This window comes from Neovison vison, chromosome 6, assembly GCF_020171115.1.
Source record: "Neovison vison isolate M4711 chromosome 6, ASM_NN_V1, whole genome shotgun sequence".
Taxonomy (NCBI): domain Eukaryota; kingdom Metazoa; phylum Chordata; class Mammalia; order Carnivora; family Mustelidae; genus Neogale; species Neogale vison.
This window is the reverse complement of record NC_058096.1, coordinates 221,223,151-221,238,598: the sequence shown is the minus strand read 5'-3', so window position 1 is coordinate 221,238,598 and position 15,448 is coordinate 221,223,151. Positions and strand designations below refer to the sequence as shown.

The 15,448-nt window shown below is 57.8% G+C and overlaps 1 protein-coding gene and 2 non-coding genes across 9 annotated transcripts in view; 1 reads left to right on the top strand and 2 right to left on the bottom strand.

Moving 5' to 3' along the window:
- Positions 1–10,017, bottom strand: part of DPP9 (dipeptidyl peptidase 9) — a 37,919-nt gene extending 27,902 nt beyond the window's left edge. For 5 of the 7 annotated variants that reach the window (XM_044254497.1, XM_044254499.1, XM_044254500.1 and 2 more), the window contains exons 1-4: positions 9,865–10,017; positions 8,859–8,911; positions 6,554–6,644; positions 2,362–2,615 (exon numbers count right to left, since the gene is read on the bottom strand). In XM_044254497.1, the coding sequence (XP_044110432.1) occupies positions 2,362–2,615; positions 6,554–6,609 (310 nt within the window). In that variant the 5' untranslated portion in view covers positions 6,610–6,644; positions 8,859–8,911; positions 9,865–10,017. Of the gene's footprint in view, positions 1–2,361; positions 2,616–4,923; positions 5,106–6,553; positions 6,645–8,858; positions 8,912–9,152; positions 9,272–9,864 lie in introns of those variants that run through there. The other 2 variants (XM_044254498.1, XM_044254503.1) reach the window with 2 other exon arrangements.
- A 268-nt stretch (positions 10,018–10,285) lies between these two features.
- On the top strand, positions 10,286–10,357 carry TRNAG-UCC. The gene has a single exon. It is a non-coding gene; the product is annotated as a tRNA-Gly (tRNA).
- Positions 10,358–10,566: 209 nt separating this feature from the next.
- TRNAV-CAC lies at positions 10,567–10,639 on the bottom strand. The gene has a single exon. It is a non-coding gene; the product is annotated as a tRNA-Val (tRNA).
- Positions 10,640–15,448: the final 4,809 nt, after the last annotated feature.

Here is a 15,448-nt window from a genome sequence, read left to right as displayed (position 1 = left end):
AAATGGCACATGCGAGCGCATTCCGTGTGTCGTATCGGTGACGCTGGGGGCACAAAGCTCGGGTCTGACTTCTGCTGGCCCTGCCCGACAGGGTCCCGGCCCCCAACATCCACCGGGGTGGCGGGTGGCCCAGGGCCACACAAGCACCATTTCCGTCACCGTGCACTGTGGCTTCGGTGGTTCCAGCCTGATGGACACGTGACTCACGCTGTGCCCGGGCTCTCCTCTAGGTCACAAGGACACGAGAGGCCTCTCTTCCTTCTCAGGGACTCCCCGAGCTGTCCCTGAGTCCTCTGTCCTACACGAGCACCATTTGCAGGGGGACTGGCTGACCCACATGGAGCAGGTGAGCCACCACCATCCCATCTTCCTGGCGACAGAAGTCCTCTGTTCACGTCCTTTGCGTTGGACTTCATGGCACACGTCTGGGAGAGCCTTCCCAGAGCCCGGCTGGCTGGCTCCATGCAGAACAGTGAGCCGGTGCCTGCTGAACGGCGAGCCGGTGCCTGCTGAGCAGGCAAGGGCTGCTGGGGCAGCACAGGGGGCAGGCTGCGCGCCTCAGGGCACCCTGAAGGCACTGAGGGACACGGACTGGTGACCAATGTCACCTGAAAGAGGCAGGATGGCTCTGAGATGTCCTAGGAAGGTTCTGGGGTCTCAGCCAAGCCCACAGCCCTCATCTCGAGCTGCCCACACCCAGTGTGGCAGGCCTCTCGCAGTCTGCAGGGACCCACACCCCCCCCCCACGGACTGCAGACAGTCTGCTCTACGCTGAACCCATCGGTTTCCCCCCGCCCCCGCCGACGTTCGGAAGGAGCTCATCCGTCTCTGCTGGCGGCTGCAGCCCAGCGGGAGGCAAGCGGGCAGCAAGGGGCGTGTGTGGAGAGGAGCATGTGCCGAGCAGATGCCCGGGCCCCACGCGGCTCCAAGGTTCTCGGGGCCAGGACACAAGGCCCGGGGTGGGGGCTCTCTGGCACCCACCCGCCGTGTCCTTCCTATGAGGTGGCCCCGGTGGCTCAAACTGGCTCAGAGGGCTTCTGTCCCTTTCAGCAGCTCTGTGGTTGGCTCAACAACGGCCCCCAAGTGCTCCGGTCCTCGTCGCCAGAGCCTGTGATTATGTTGCGGCGAGAGGGACCCCGCAGACGGGATGAAGCAGAGGGTCCGAGCTGGGGAAAGCGGCCTGGACGACCCAGTTGGGCCTGATATGGGGTCACGAGTCCCCAGAAGGGAGCTGGGGGGGTTTCAGAGCCCAGCGGCCAAGAACAGCAGTACAGCCACGGGCCAAGGAGCACGGAGGCCTCCAGAGCTCAGAGGAGGCAAGGAACCGATTGTCCCCCAGCCCCTGGAGGGAGCACGGTGTGGCCTTCCACACACCTTGATTTGGGCCCCGACAAACTGATTTTGAGCTCCCGGTCTCCAGCACAGAAGCAGCAGCCACTGCAGCCCACAAGACCTGGCCCCGTGTGACCCTGGGAGCCACGCCCCTTCAGGTAACAACGTGGGAAGCCCGCCCCATCGGCAGCTCCCAGGCCAGAGTGGGCAAGCCCTTTCCTGTAACACGCGCGTCTTCGACTCTGGGGGCCACACAACACCCGGGGAGCCATCACACACTGAGCCCTGTTCTAGATCCCTCCTTTCCAAACTCCGTGCCTGCCGGGCCACCATGTGGCCTCCACATGCCTCCCTACGAAGAGGGGCTGCGTCCACTCCGGGAAGGGGAGAGCCGGGCGGCACCCACGGCGGTCACTGCTGGCGCCCTCAGCCGGGGTCGGCCCCGGGCGGAGGACAGCCTGCATTCACGACCATGTGCCACCCCTCACCCAAACCCTGCCGGGAACCAGGCCGGTGCGAGGCCTCCCTGGTGCCCTGAAGCTCTTACCCAGCTGGCGAGGAACACAAACCCACCAATGATCACAGGCGGCGTGCGAAGGGCCGCAGCCGGGCACACACCCGACAAGGGTGTCCGCGGCCAGGGCACACGCCCAACGAGGACATCACTAGCAGTCTGTGTGCTTGTGCCAGTATATAGGGCGGGGCGGCAACCGCGTGGCCAGCCACCCTCTGTTATTAGCTCGCGGCACGCACAGCACAACCACAGCACCCTTCTTTGAGCCTCAGGGCCCCTCTTAGCACCCCGGCCCACGGTGAGTGCACACTGGACTTACTGGTGACCCCACCGCTAGGAGTCGTTCACTGGCCCTGCCCAGCGGGCTGGAACCGGAGACAACCTCAGGGGTTCAGAGCCACATGCAAGGCCTGACCACAGCGCTGCTGCAACCGTGGGCCAGCCCTGCTCCGCTCCCCTCACTCCGGCCCCGCGGGTGCCCCGCGGCGGACCGTCACCGTCACCGGAGCGCTCACCTAGGTAGTAGAGGCGGTGGGAGTGCGGGCCCGACTCGTCTGTCTTCTGCACGAACTGGAAGTCATGCGGGGCCTTGTTGACGATGAGGCCCGAGTTCTTGCGGCTGCCGTGGATGATGCTCCGGAGCCCGTCCCATGAGTGCTTCTGCACCTGGAAGCGGGATGCCGGGTCCTCCATCTCGACCGTGTCACCCCGGTCGGACACCGGTGCCCCGGTGGCCATCCTCTCTGTCCCCTCGGAATTCAGCGAGAAGCTAGAAGCAGGAGGGGACAGGATAGGAAGAGGGTGATACGCAAGTTTCGATTACAAGCTGGCCCCTCATCAGACACTTCTGGCCGCCGCCCAAGACAAGCCCCACCTGTGTACCACTTGCCCAGCCCCCCTAAATATGTCCCAAATTATTGTCTCTTTCCAGCGACCACAAACGCTTCTAAGATCCAAGCTGCGGTCATCTCTGATTTTAACAGACCCAAACCTTCAATGCAAATCTGATCCCATCACTTAAAGTTCTTCCTCAGTTTTACCATGACCCCTGGGGTAAAAACCAATCCTTGTCATGGGCTTCAAGGCTCTCTGCCCTCTGACACCTGCCAGCCTCTCAAACCTCAACCCCCTTTATTAGTCCTCCGGTCAAAAACAGCCTTGCCTCTGCGCTGCAAACAGGGCAGACCCCTTCCTACCCCAGGGCCTTTGCATGTGCCACTTCTGCGCAAAACACTTTTCTCCTCTCTTTGCTTGACTGACTTCTAATCAGACCTCAGGGTAAACATCTCTTGGGTCGGGACGCCTGGGTGGCTCAGCTGGTTAAGCAGCTGCCTTCGGCTCAGGTCATGATCCCAGCGTCCTGGGATCGAGTCCCACATTGGGCTCCTTGCTCGGCAGGGAGCCTGCTCCTCCCTCTGACTCAGCCTGCCATTCTGTCTGCCTGTGCTCGCTCTCTCTCCCTCTCTGATGAATAAATAAAATCTTTAAAAAAAAAACAAACAAACATCTCTTGGGTCCTCAGAAACCTCTGAAGACCACCTGTGCCAAAACTGGTCTCTCCAATCGTCTTTCACACATCGCACCCCAACTCTGTTACCCCTGCCCTCAGGGCATTTGTCATAATGGTTGGTTGTTGATCTCTTGTCCCATTCACAGGAGTGTCCCCAAAGTCCGCATGAGGGCCTGACTCCCAGCAGGCATTCCACAGAGGGCCATGGAAGGATTCTCTTGCATTAAGCCTGCTGGGAAACACTCACGTGCAGAGGACCGAGCATAAATAATTGACCAGTAAAGCTTGTCACCCGCACCATCCCACTGGGGGTCCGGCACGGCAAACTCTCGTGCCCCGCCGGAGGGGCTCAGGGCAACAGGTGGCTGTGAGCGGGGAATATGCGAACCCAGGTGAGGGCATGGATGTCCTGGCGTCTCTCCTCCATCTCCCTGAGCGGCTGGGCCAAGGCGCCCTCCCTCCCTTCTCCCACCCTTGCTGCTGAGCACATTTCTTGACCGGACTGGCCTGGCCAGGCAAATATTTGTCTTAGGGAAATCTAAACACAGCCGGTGACCCGGTTCTGGAAGAGCTGGGTCTCCAGTGAGGCCAAAGTGAGCAGGGCAACCCCCCTTTCCTCCACGGCCACAGAATGGTAGAAAGCCTTGCTGGATGCTGGGTCTCCTCGTGTTCCAGGATTAGCAGCTTTGCTTGGCGGGCAGAGCTTGGGGTTCCCTGGCCGGAAGTGGGAGTTGCTACTTCCAGACCCCGGGCAGGGACAGCACAAGTCAAGGGCTTTTAGAGAGGCACCAGGCAGAGCTGTGTCCCCCTTCACACGGGTGCCCTCCAGTTCCCAGAAGGCCTCGCCCCCTGCCAGGAAGAATCCGCCACCGCCCCCCACCAACCCCAGCCCAGAGTCAGCATCACAGGAGAAAGACCCCTGTCTGCTACCACGAGAGGGAGCAGGAGAGAGACACTTTCTAAGCATGGCCTCTGTGGGCCGATTTTCAGAGTCCCCTTTCCAGGCCGACCCTGTATCAGAGAAGAGGCGGAAATGCCTCCCTTGCTCCATCCTCTGTGACCCAGCCAGGGCTGGGGTGGGGGCAGCAGAGCAAGCCGGGGCTTCTTGCCCCCCAGCCACGAAAAAGCACATTCAGTCCAGTACCTCCTACGGTGGCTTTGAAGACACAGATCTTAGGTCATTGGAGCTTTCAGGGCTCTCGGGTCAAATAAGGAGAGCCAGGGAAGACAGGGACTCCCCGAGGGTCAAACGCTGTGCCAGGGCGGTGCTGGGCACGGGGAGTGCTAGGCAGGGGCCAGGACGGGCTGAGCACTCCGGAACCCACACGGCCCCAAGCGCTATTGGCAGCAAGCCCGGAAAACCGGGCCAGGGGACTCCTCTCACGGGCCCGGCCCCCCACCCCACCCCCGAAACTGCTGCCACAATCCAAGCCTTGCTCACAGAAAAACAGATCACAACCTCCAGGGCTCCCACAGGGGCCCCCACAGGCTAAGGGCCTGGCAGGGGCCCTCACACAATCACAGGGCTAATCTCCACAGCAAAGAACAATAAAAAAAAAGATCTTGCCTCCGATCACTGCAGAGAGCCCAGGGAGCAAGAATATGATCCAGGAGATGAGAAATGAAATGAAACATCAGGAGAAACTTCTAGGAATCTTCTAGCTGCAGCCAGGCGGCCTGAGCTCCCAGACAGGCCAAGGCTTGGTGCTACGCCTGGGTCCTCCACTGACCTCCCTCCTCCCCAGAAGCAGAGAGAGACTGCCGAGGAGGTGGGGAACGAGGAAGAGGTTAAGTAAATGCCGCCCTTCCTAGGCCAGCCTGTGCCGGGCTTCTCCACTCAAGAGTTTACACAGCTGGGGAAACGAAAGTGGATTCCAAGCCACTCGGGCCGGTCCACCTCGCTTCCTTCTGCGGGTCAGCGGGACACCCCGCAGACCGCGGGGCCACCAGCACGCAGCCCGGGAGCTCTGGTGCGGGACGGTCAAGGCCCCAGGGGAGTTCGGAGACCTATCAGCCGTAAGTGGGCACTCCAAGAGCCAGGACTGCACCTCCCCCCGCCCCGGCACGGCCCCAGGGCAGCCACCAGAGACCCAGGCGGGTCCTGAGACCAGGGAAGTAGTCGGAAAGCAAGAAGGAACTGTGCACTCTGTGCTGGGAGCATTCAGCCGACCACAGAGTGATGCGACAGGAAGGAAGGCGGGCGACCTAGCTCGGGAGGAAATGCCCAAGCAGCCCTGGGGACACGCGCCGAGCCCCCGCAGGTGGGGGTTCCCCGGAAACAGCAGGCCATCCTCTGCCCTACCAGGGTTGCCCCGGGCACCACGTCGGCCCTCCACAGTCACAACCAGCCGTACAGACTCCGTGTGCAGCCCGGCCTGTACCCGCTGGGGAGCTGCTGCACTCGACAATGGGGACTCGGGTCTCCAATGCTAACTGACCTCCTGACGTGTCTACTACCCACTGGACACTGGGAGCCTGTGTCTGGGGAACGAATCACTGTACTCAGCATCACCGCTGTCTTCCAGAACCTCTCAAATTCCCTTCCTGCCTCATGGCTTGTACTTGCTAAACGGAAATGAATCCAGGAGGGGCAGAAACCGACGGTGAGGCAGGCCCGCTCCACAGGGACTTGCTATGGTCTTCCTCTCACGCAAGGCCCCAGGCACGGGATTCACCAAGTGCCCAAGCCTCACGGGTCCAACTATAATTACTTCCGACTACAACCTTGACTGAGCTCAAGGGTCATGCCGCATTTGGGAGGCTGCAAAGTAGGCTCAGGTCAAATGACCTGCCCAACATCACCCCCACAAGGAAGCAGAAGGGACCCCACGGCTGCTGGACCCAAAACCCACATCCTAACCACCTGGCCACTGGTTCTCAGCTGGGGCTGATCCTGCCCGAGGGGGCACCAGGCAATGTCTGGGGTTCTGCTAACGTCAAGGGGGTCGGGGCCAGGGGTGCTGCTCCACCTCCTACAGAGAATGACTTGGGCCCTGTGACAGCAGTGACCGGCTGAGAAACCCTACAGCAGCCCACATGGCCTCCTCAAGCAAAACAGCCAGAGGCTTGGGAAAACGCAGAAAGGAAGGGGGTGGCAGGGCATGATGGGTATCTTCCCAGACCTATGACATCGTCAGAAATTTGGGAACCTCTGAAACGTGCTCATAGATCAGGGCTTCCGAGGCCACACCACTTACCTTCTCCAACCTTCTGTGTTCTCGTGGTCCAGGCGGAGCTTCTTAACCTTCCGCATCAACCACCCGGCTGACCTCAGGAGGGTGGGGGAGCCTACGGGAAGAGAGACCCCAGGGCGGTAACTCCAGGCAGTCTGGGAGTGCACACTCTCCGCCCACCTCCCCTGCCCATTTCTCTGGGGACACCCAATGCCAAGGGCATCCTGATGAGGCCCTGCCCAGAAATTCGAGAAGGCGCCTGGCATTTGCCAGAAACCAGCATCTTTTCTGCCAGGCAGGTGCAGTCCTCCCAAGGCCAGAAGTCCCTGAGAAGAGGCCAGTTTCAAATGACGCCAGGGACGGCATCCTTGGTGCTCACCAGAAACCGACTCATCCCGAGTTCCCCACTGTGGCCACTCTCTGATGGCCTTCCCGACCTCAGCTCCTTCCTTTGCCCTTGACCACAATCTCCAGCCATGCTGGCCTCGCTCTCCCTTGCGTACTCGGACCTTTCTCACCTTAGAGCCTTTGTTCTTGCCAGTCCTGCTGCCTACGGTGCCCTCCCCTGCTTTCTGGACGACCAGCCCCTCCTCTCCTCCATGCCTCAGCCTCACCCCTTCTGAGGTCTTTCCTGGTACCCGATCTAAAGTCACTAACCCACAGGGTGCCTGGGTGGCTCAGTGGGTTAAGCCTCTGCCCTCGGCTCAGGTCATGATCCCAGGGTCCCGGGATCGAGCCCCGCATGGGGCTCTCCGTTCAGCAGAGAGCCTGCTTCCTCTCTCTCCCCACCTGCCTCTCTGCCTACTTGTAATCTCTGTCAAATAAATAAATAAAATCTTTTGAAAAAAATAAATGAAGTCGCTAACCAAACACACACAACACCTGGTCCTCAGTGTGCCAAGGAGGAGAGCCCTGCATTCTTTATTTGGGGAAAAAGTTGAGTAAGATCCTCAGGCCGTCACTAGGCACTAGCATAAATCTCTGATGGGTCGGATGTTACGACCGCAGCACCTGTGGGTCACCTCCTCGATCCCTCCCACTTAGTTCACGGATCTCAATGGTGCAACAGCCTAGGACGTAATCATTAAGTCAAATGATTACGGAATACAGAGTCTCTCGGGGGTCAACTGATTCCCCTAATCCAGTGGGTCACAAACAGGGTCAGTTCTGCTCCCAGGAGCCATTTCCAGGCGTCACGACCAAGAGACATGGTACCAGCTCGTTGGCCAGGGAGGGTAAGCGTCACAGGGCATACAGGACCCTCGCCTCCACTCCCCACTGCAAAGACGGCTGTGGGTGCTGAGGCTGAACCCCGGCTCCAGCAGAGTGAGCACTCTTCACCGGATGTCAGCTCCGGGGCTGGGGGGTGTGGGGAGCAGGCCTACATCGGTCCTGTCTCCTCTATTTCCCTGAGCCCAGAACCATGCCTGGCACACACAAAGCATTTATGGCCAAATTATCGAGTCCTTGTCCTCCCCCGAATGCTGTCTGAAGTCAAAGGGAGCCCTGGTTTGGTCAGCAACCAAGCCCCTTCTCGAGGAGGAGCCAGGCCCCCCGGTAGGCAGGTGCCCTGATGCTTCAAGAAGAAAGCAGCACATGGCCCCGGGACAGAGACTGGAGGGGACAGATGAAGCCAAATGTCACCTTAAGCAGCACTGGTCTCACTCGCAGTCCTGTGGTGAAAAGAGGGTCTCTGTTGTCAGAGATGGGTTCAAAGCCTAGCTCTACAACTTCTGGTCTCTGTGACCTTGAGAAGCTGCTGAACCTTTCAGTTAATTTAGGTTAAGTTTAACCTCTCGGTTAAATTGTGTCTCAATTTCCCCAGCTACTGAAGACATTACCTACGCCAAGGGCTGCTGTCAGAATTAAGTACTCAAGTAATATCCTAGATGTGGCAGTACCTAGAGGTCAGCTAATCCCGTCAACGAAACAGGTCGCTGAAAATCCCAACACGGGGAGAATTGGACCAAAGCTCCTTTCAGAGCCAAGATCCCGGCCGCAGGCCCTGGGTTAGGTGTGGGGGGGGACACAGCCACACCTCCACCCAATCTCGCTGCCGTCAGCATTCCCCCGATTCTCCCACAATCTTCCAGGGGGTTCTTCCTGGGTAGCCGCTGGAGGGAGATGCTGGATGGAAAGAAAAGTCTCCAGCAAGGGCCCACAAAAACCACAGCCACTGGCCTGGGTCCCAGCCAACCGCCTGGGAGGGCAATGACCTCAGGGTTGTAGAAAACCACTTCCTGCAGCCTTCTGTATCCTGGAGCACGAAAATGAATCCCATCAGCCCACATACCAGCCATCATGGTCACCCCAGCCCAGCACCACTGACCTTCTAGAGGGTCCAGAAAGCCTCCATTTCAGCTGCAGGCGTGGGACTCAGACCTGGACAGAACCAACGGGTCATTAATGCAGCAGGTTAATGGAGGGGCGGGCTATCAACTCGCACTCCCTGCAGGCGGGAGTCCTGACCCGCGGCCCAATCCTCTCTACCTGAACAGGTTCTAGAGATGCCTCAGGACCCGGCAGTGCTGTCTGCGGGCCGGAAGCTGCCCTCGGGAGAAAAGACCTCCCACCTGGCCCAATTTTCCCGGGAATCAGCCAGGGACTACACCGCAGTGCACACCTCCAGGGCTTCAGTCCCAGCTCCTGGAAAACGCGTTGGTTCTTGCCACCGAGACAAGTGACTCCCTCACGGCGGGGCGGGCGGGGGGCAAAGGGAACGGGGCCCTTCTGATGGTTCCGCTGCAGCAAGGATGGGGAAGTGTCAAGGCTGGTCTAAAGCTGCGTAGGAAGACGGTGGGCGGCGGGACCCGGCCAGGAGGGAGGCTGAGAGAAGGGGCTGGCTGGCCCCTGTCGGGGTGTGGGCTGGGGAAGGCCACGCGCTGGGGCGGGGTGCGCCGGGGCGGGCAGGAAGCAGGTCCAGGAGGCGGCCTCCGCTCCCTTACAGGGAACGTGTGTTTGCTTGGGGAGGGGACCTCCAGAACCTGCGGGCAAGGAGAGCGCGGCGGGTGCGGCCACGCCCGGAAGGGACCGCGGCCGGTGGCTTGGGCAGCGACCGGACGAGCGGGGAGGCTGGGTCGGGGAGGGACGGAGAGGTGGCCCGGCCACCGCAGCAAGCGGGAGGGGAAGAAGGGCTGACGAGGGCCCCGGGCTGAGGGGAAACCGAGGCGGGGGCTGTGAGAACGGGGAGTCGGGTCCGCGGCAGGGCGGGGGTGCGGGGAGGCCGGGGCGGAGGGCACCCGAGAGGCGGGTCAATGGCGGGTCCACGGTCAGGGCTGAGGTGGCGGGTTCGGGGTCGCGGCCGAGGCCGGACGGGGCGCGCGTGCGCTGCTCACCGGGCTCGGGGCCGGCGCGGAGTGGCGGCCGGGCTGGGCAGGGCGTCCCGAGGCCGGAGGGGCCTCACACTAGAGGCTCCATGCCCGGGACTGCGGCCCCGGAAGTGGCGGGCGCGGGGGACAGCAGCCGCGGCGGACACGGGGGAGCCGGCGGCTCGGGCCCCTTTGACCCGGAAGTAGAGCTGCCCAGGCGGCGGCCTACAATTGGCCCGCGCTCGGGCGGTACCAAGGGGCCCGCGGCGCTAGGGGGGGACGCGCCTGTTCGGCTACGGCGGCCAGAGGCTTGGAATTTCCCTGGGGCGGCATCTTCCGGCGCGGGGAGGGACGCTGAAGAGAGATACCCCCGTGCAATTTGGTATCATCCAGCCAGACCCCATAATACTTAAACTAATAGTGTCTGGAAAAGGTGGAGCATGTCGGCGCGTTGGTGGTATAGTGGTTAGCATAGCTGCCTTCCAAGCAGTTGACCCGGGTTCGATTCCCGGCCAACGCAAGTAAAAGGGTTGATTTTTTTTTTTTTTTTTTTTACTTTTACCTTAACTTATTTAAATTTTGTTACTAGGAGCGCCCAGTTGGAGCTTTTTTTCTTTTTTTTTTCAATTACCCTGAAGTAACTTTTAAAACGACGGGAGAAATCTAAAAACCACGGGACAGGAATAATCGGTGGCGCTTTACGACGCTACAGCGAGGAAAACGCAAGTGTGTTCCCGCCCGGGATCGAACCGGGGACCTTTCGCGTGTGAGGCGAACGTGATAACCGCTACACTACGGAAACGGACAGGAGGAAGGGCCCCGGGGGCTTCAATAGAGCGCGCGGTTTCGAGGATTCCGGCTCTTCCCCAGCCCCGGGCCCTCCGACGGGGGCGGTGCGCGCTGGGCCTGTCCGAGGTGCCCTCGGAGCGCCGCGCTGGCTTGTCCGCGTCTCCGACCAGCTCTGCCTTTTGGTGTTTTGTTTTTGTTTTTGTTTTTGTTTTTGTTTTTGTTTTTGTTTTTGTTTTTGTTTTTGTTTTTGTTTCTGTTTCTGTTTTGTTTTGTTTTGTTTTTGTTTTTTGTTTTTTCTTGTTTGCTTTTTTTTTTTTTTTTTTTTTTTTTGCTTTTTTTAAGCTAGGAGGAGGACAGGAGGATAAAGGCAAGAATTTAGGGTCACATTGCTGAATAATCTGCCCGCAGCGCTCCACCCCAAGACCGGGATTAGAGTGCGGAGAGCGAGGCAGTGGCTTCAGCTTCAGCCAAAAAACCCTCAAGAATCAAGGTAAATGATATTTGAATGCACGATACCAAGATACCCTATGAGTGGCCGCATAATTCCGTAAGGAGCAATATATCAAAACTAGAACTCGAGACGGGTTTTGGCAGTGAGAAGTCCTAATGGGGTCCGAGGCAAGTGCAAGAACGTGTGCCCCTCTATATCTGTTTTAGTGCATTTTTGAAAGGCGATTCCCCCTTCCCCCCAAAAGCATCTTCTGGGAAATACTGAAACTTAAAAGTAGGTGCTTTATGATTCAAAACACGAAGAACTTTTCGTCATGTCACTTTTCTGCGTTTAATGGAACAAACACATGGATCACATTTCCAACATTTACTTCTGGGGAAAGATTAACCATTGGCAGTTATGTAAGACATGTGCTGAGAAGGCACACGTTTTTCGGGATGCCTCAGGGCCTGGTAGGGCAAGCACTCTCCTGGCCACAGAGCACAAAGACCCTTCTATATTCCTTTCCTGCTGCTGCTGTGACTTAAGACCACAGACAGTGGTTGCAAAAAACCACAAGCTTATTACATATGGTTCTGGAAACGGGAGTCTAAACCCTGATCTGGAGTGACTAGAACCCAGATGTGGGCACGGCTGGCGGCGGGAGGCTCCAGGGACAATGGCTTAGCCGGACTTTCCCAGCCTCTGGAGCCCTGATGGCCCCAATCCTCTGTTTCTGTTGGCGCCCCACCTTCTTTAATTTGGAACTTCTTGTCTCTCGTATGTGACTCCATGAAGCCCCCCCACATATGCAAAATAAGCTCCCCATCTTGAGATTCTTACTGCATTTACAAGGTCTCTTTTGCCGTGTGGGGGAGCCTAGTCACAGGTTCGGGGGGTTAAGATGTGGCCTTTCCGAAGGTCATTATTCTCTCCTTATTGGACATCGTTCCCTAACATCCTTTTTGATGGCAGTATAGTAGTTTGTTCGTTCGTTCATTCATTCATTCAACAATGATTTATTGACCACCTACTATGCGAAGGGGGCAGTGCGGCAGTCCCAGCTGTCCTGGGGGTGGTGATGAGGGGGCTAATTTGAGGGAAACTTAGAACCTCCTTATGCTGCCCTGCCCACAGCTTCCAACCCTCCTCTCCAGATGCCTCCTCTGCCTCCCCTTCCCTCCCTCGTTGCCCGGTCTGGGCCTTGGCCCTCTTCCCTCCACACCCGGACCCCTCCCAGGCCACCTTGTCCTCTTTCAGAGTTCAGACCCCATCTATGCCAGGTCCTGACTCCCCCCGGGACCTCCCCTGAGCTCCAAACTGGGGTCTGGCTGACCCTCAGTAGTCTCCATGCAGGGCGTGGGGGTTGTCATGGCCATCCCAAACTTATCATGGTCCAAACTGAACTCCCTGCCTTTCCGGAACCTGCTTGCTATGGACTGAACATTGTGCCCCCCCCAATCCCTATGTTGAAACCGACCCCCAAGGTGATGGTATTGGGGAGGTGGGGTCTTGGGGAAGGGGTTAGGTCATGGGGATAGAGTCCCCGTGAATGGCATGAGTGCCTTCATGAGAGAGGCTCCAGAGGGCTCCCTGCCCCTTCTGCCTTGTGAGCCCACGGGGAGAGGACAGTGGTCATTGCCCAGGAAGAGACCCTCACCAGACATGGAACCTGCCGGCGCCAATCTAAGACGTTGCTCCTTCCTCTATCCCCCGAATGAGCTGAGGACGGGTGGTCTCCTTCTTTCCAGATGCTCAGCAGAACCTGGGAGCTGCCCTGGCCTCCTGGCTTCCCCACCCATATCCAATCACTCAACAAATCCAGTTAGCGCTGCTTTCAAACCACACCCAAAATCGGATCAGGGCTTCCCCTGGACGGCCATCTCCCTGGTCCACCCAACCATCATTGTCCTGTACCCCTCCCTTCTGTCCTGTGCCCTGGCTCACGGCCTCGCCCTCACAGTCCATCCTCCCTGTGGCGGCCACCTGTGAGCGCCTGTGAGCACCTGAGTCAGGTCCTGTCCTCCTCTGCCCACAGCCCGCCAGGGCTCCCACCTTCCTGCGGTAAAAGTGGACATCGTCACTGAGGGCCCACCCAGCCCCTGCAGGAATACCTGTGCTGGTCTCCTTGCTGCCCTCACTTCTTTCCCCTTCACCCAGCCTGCTCCAGCCACATAGGCCTCCTCACTGGTTCCTCCAACTGTCAGGCAGGGCCCTGCCCCAGGACCTTTGTACAGGCTGTGCCCTCTGGCACAGGCATTTTCAGGGCTCACTACCTCCCCTCCTTCAATTCTTTCTTTTTTTTTAAAGATTTTATTTATTTATTTGAGAGAGAGAGATCACAAGTAGGCAGAGAGGCAGGCAGAGAGAGAAAGGAGGAAGCAGGCTCCCTGCTCGATCCCAGGACCCTGAGATCATGTCCTGAGCCGAAGGCAGCGGCTTAACCCACTAAGCCACCCAGGCGCCCCCTCCTTCAAATCTTGATTTCAATGTTACCTCCTCAGAGGAAACTTCCCTGAGTTACCCCAACTTGGCACCCACAAATTGAGTATCTGTCACTTCATCGTGTTCTTTCGGTGGCTTATTTGTCTCTGAAAAAAAATCACATTTGTGGATTTGTTTGCTTGTCTGTCTTCTGTCTCCTCCACTGGAATATGAACTCCACCAGCTTTTGCGGGCTTTGCTTGCTTGTTGGTTTGTTTGAATCTATTTTGGTACATATGTGTCACTGTGGGGTCAGCAAAGGTTTCTCGAAATTATGAGCACATAAGGGTTGGCCAGAGTAGAGAAGACCTGGGAATGGGAATGAAGTAATACAGGTGGGCTTCCTGGTGGAGGGAAAGTAGCTCAGAAATCATGTCATCTCCCCCCGTGAACCCCATCAAGTTCTGAGAGCTCATTCATCTGCCAAAACAAAACCAAACAAAACACAAACAAACGAAAACTTTAAAATGATTTCTTGGGTCACGCAAACCCACGTGGGGCAACCGATGTGTTGGGTGACATCCCATCGCCCCTCCTCTCAGCCTGGGTTTGCCAGCAGGGTCAGAGAGGTGCCCAGGCTGAAAAGGACGCTACTTCCTTCTTTCCACCAGGTGTCAGCAGGAACACGACCGCCAGGCATCATCCAGCGTCCCCTGCCTCCCAACACCGCCCCTCCCGCTGCCCTAACCACCCTCCCTTCCAGCCCCGCTCTGAGCCCCAGACCTCAGCAGCTCCAAGTCAGACACTCCACTCCCCCAACACACACCCCAGCATTTGCTGGAGTGTCCCTGTCCCCAAGCAGGTCACCACAGCAGGCAGGATTGCTGGCCTCTCCTACCAGGCGTCTACCCATTCCGGAGGTTGGAGAGAGGAAGTGGAAGGAGAAAATAGAGAAAAGAAGCAGAGAGCGATTCAGTATTTTCAGTCTGGGAAATGTCTGTTGCAAAGGCTGGCGTCAGATCCCTTTGGATGTCTGAGAATAACACGCACGAAGTAACAGAAATAGATACTAGGAAACATCCTAAGGAAATGTCACACTTTAAACTCATTCACACTGCCAGCCACCCCATGCTACGGGCACTCTCAGCAGCACCATCGCTCTTTCAATGTTGAGGAAACAGGCACAGAGAGGTTAAGTAACTGGCCCAAGGTCACACAGCTTGTAATAATGAGTCGAGATCCAGAGGCCCCATCCTGAGACTAAGCCATCTTCTACGAAGACGAAGTTCAAGGTAATCAGATACCTGCAAAGAAAAGCCTGTTGAATCGGAACCAGCCATTAGAAGGTCTGCTCTGAGCCTCGTCAGGGTCGTGCATATATTAAGACAGAGTCGTCTGGTGGGTTTCCAGGCAAAAGAACAGAGACGGCCCAAATGTGCCCCCACAGTTTGGGGGAGCCATGAAATGAACGAGGAGGCGCTCTGTCTTCTGAGCTGGGGCAATGTGGGGAGTTGTGTGTCCTAACCTGCCACGTACAGAGATCACTGCCCGAAAAGGATACAGATAGAAACACGTCCGGGCCTATGCACAGAATATCCCCGGACGGAATCTGTAAAACGCCACCAGAACGGCTGGCTGTGGCCTTTGGGGGAGCACGGGGGTTGGGAGCGGGGCTGTTGAGGGGCTGCTGGGGACCAACTTTCCACTCACACACTTTATTCAAGTTGAGTTTCTATTTCAAACATACAGAAAAGCAGGTAGGGCAATAGAATAATGGCTTTCGAACAATATCCTCTTTTTTTTTTTTTTCTTTAAACAACACATTTAGATAAAGAATGCTCCCCAGCATACAATTTGGCAGCGCTAGGAGAGAGCCAGGGGACTGAGCTCGCGGAAAGAGCCCTCCTCTGCAACATTACAGTTATAAAGGGTTGACACCACATGCTTCTGGCTGTTCATGGCTTCGGG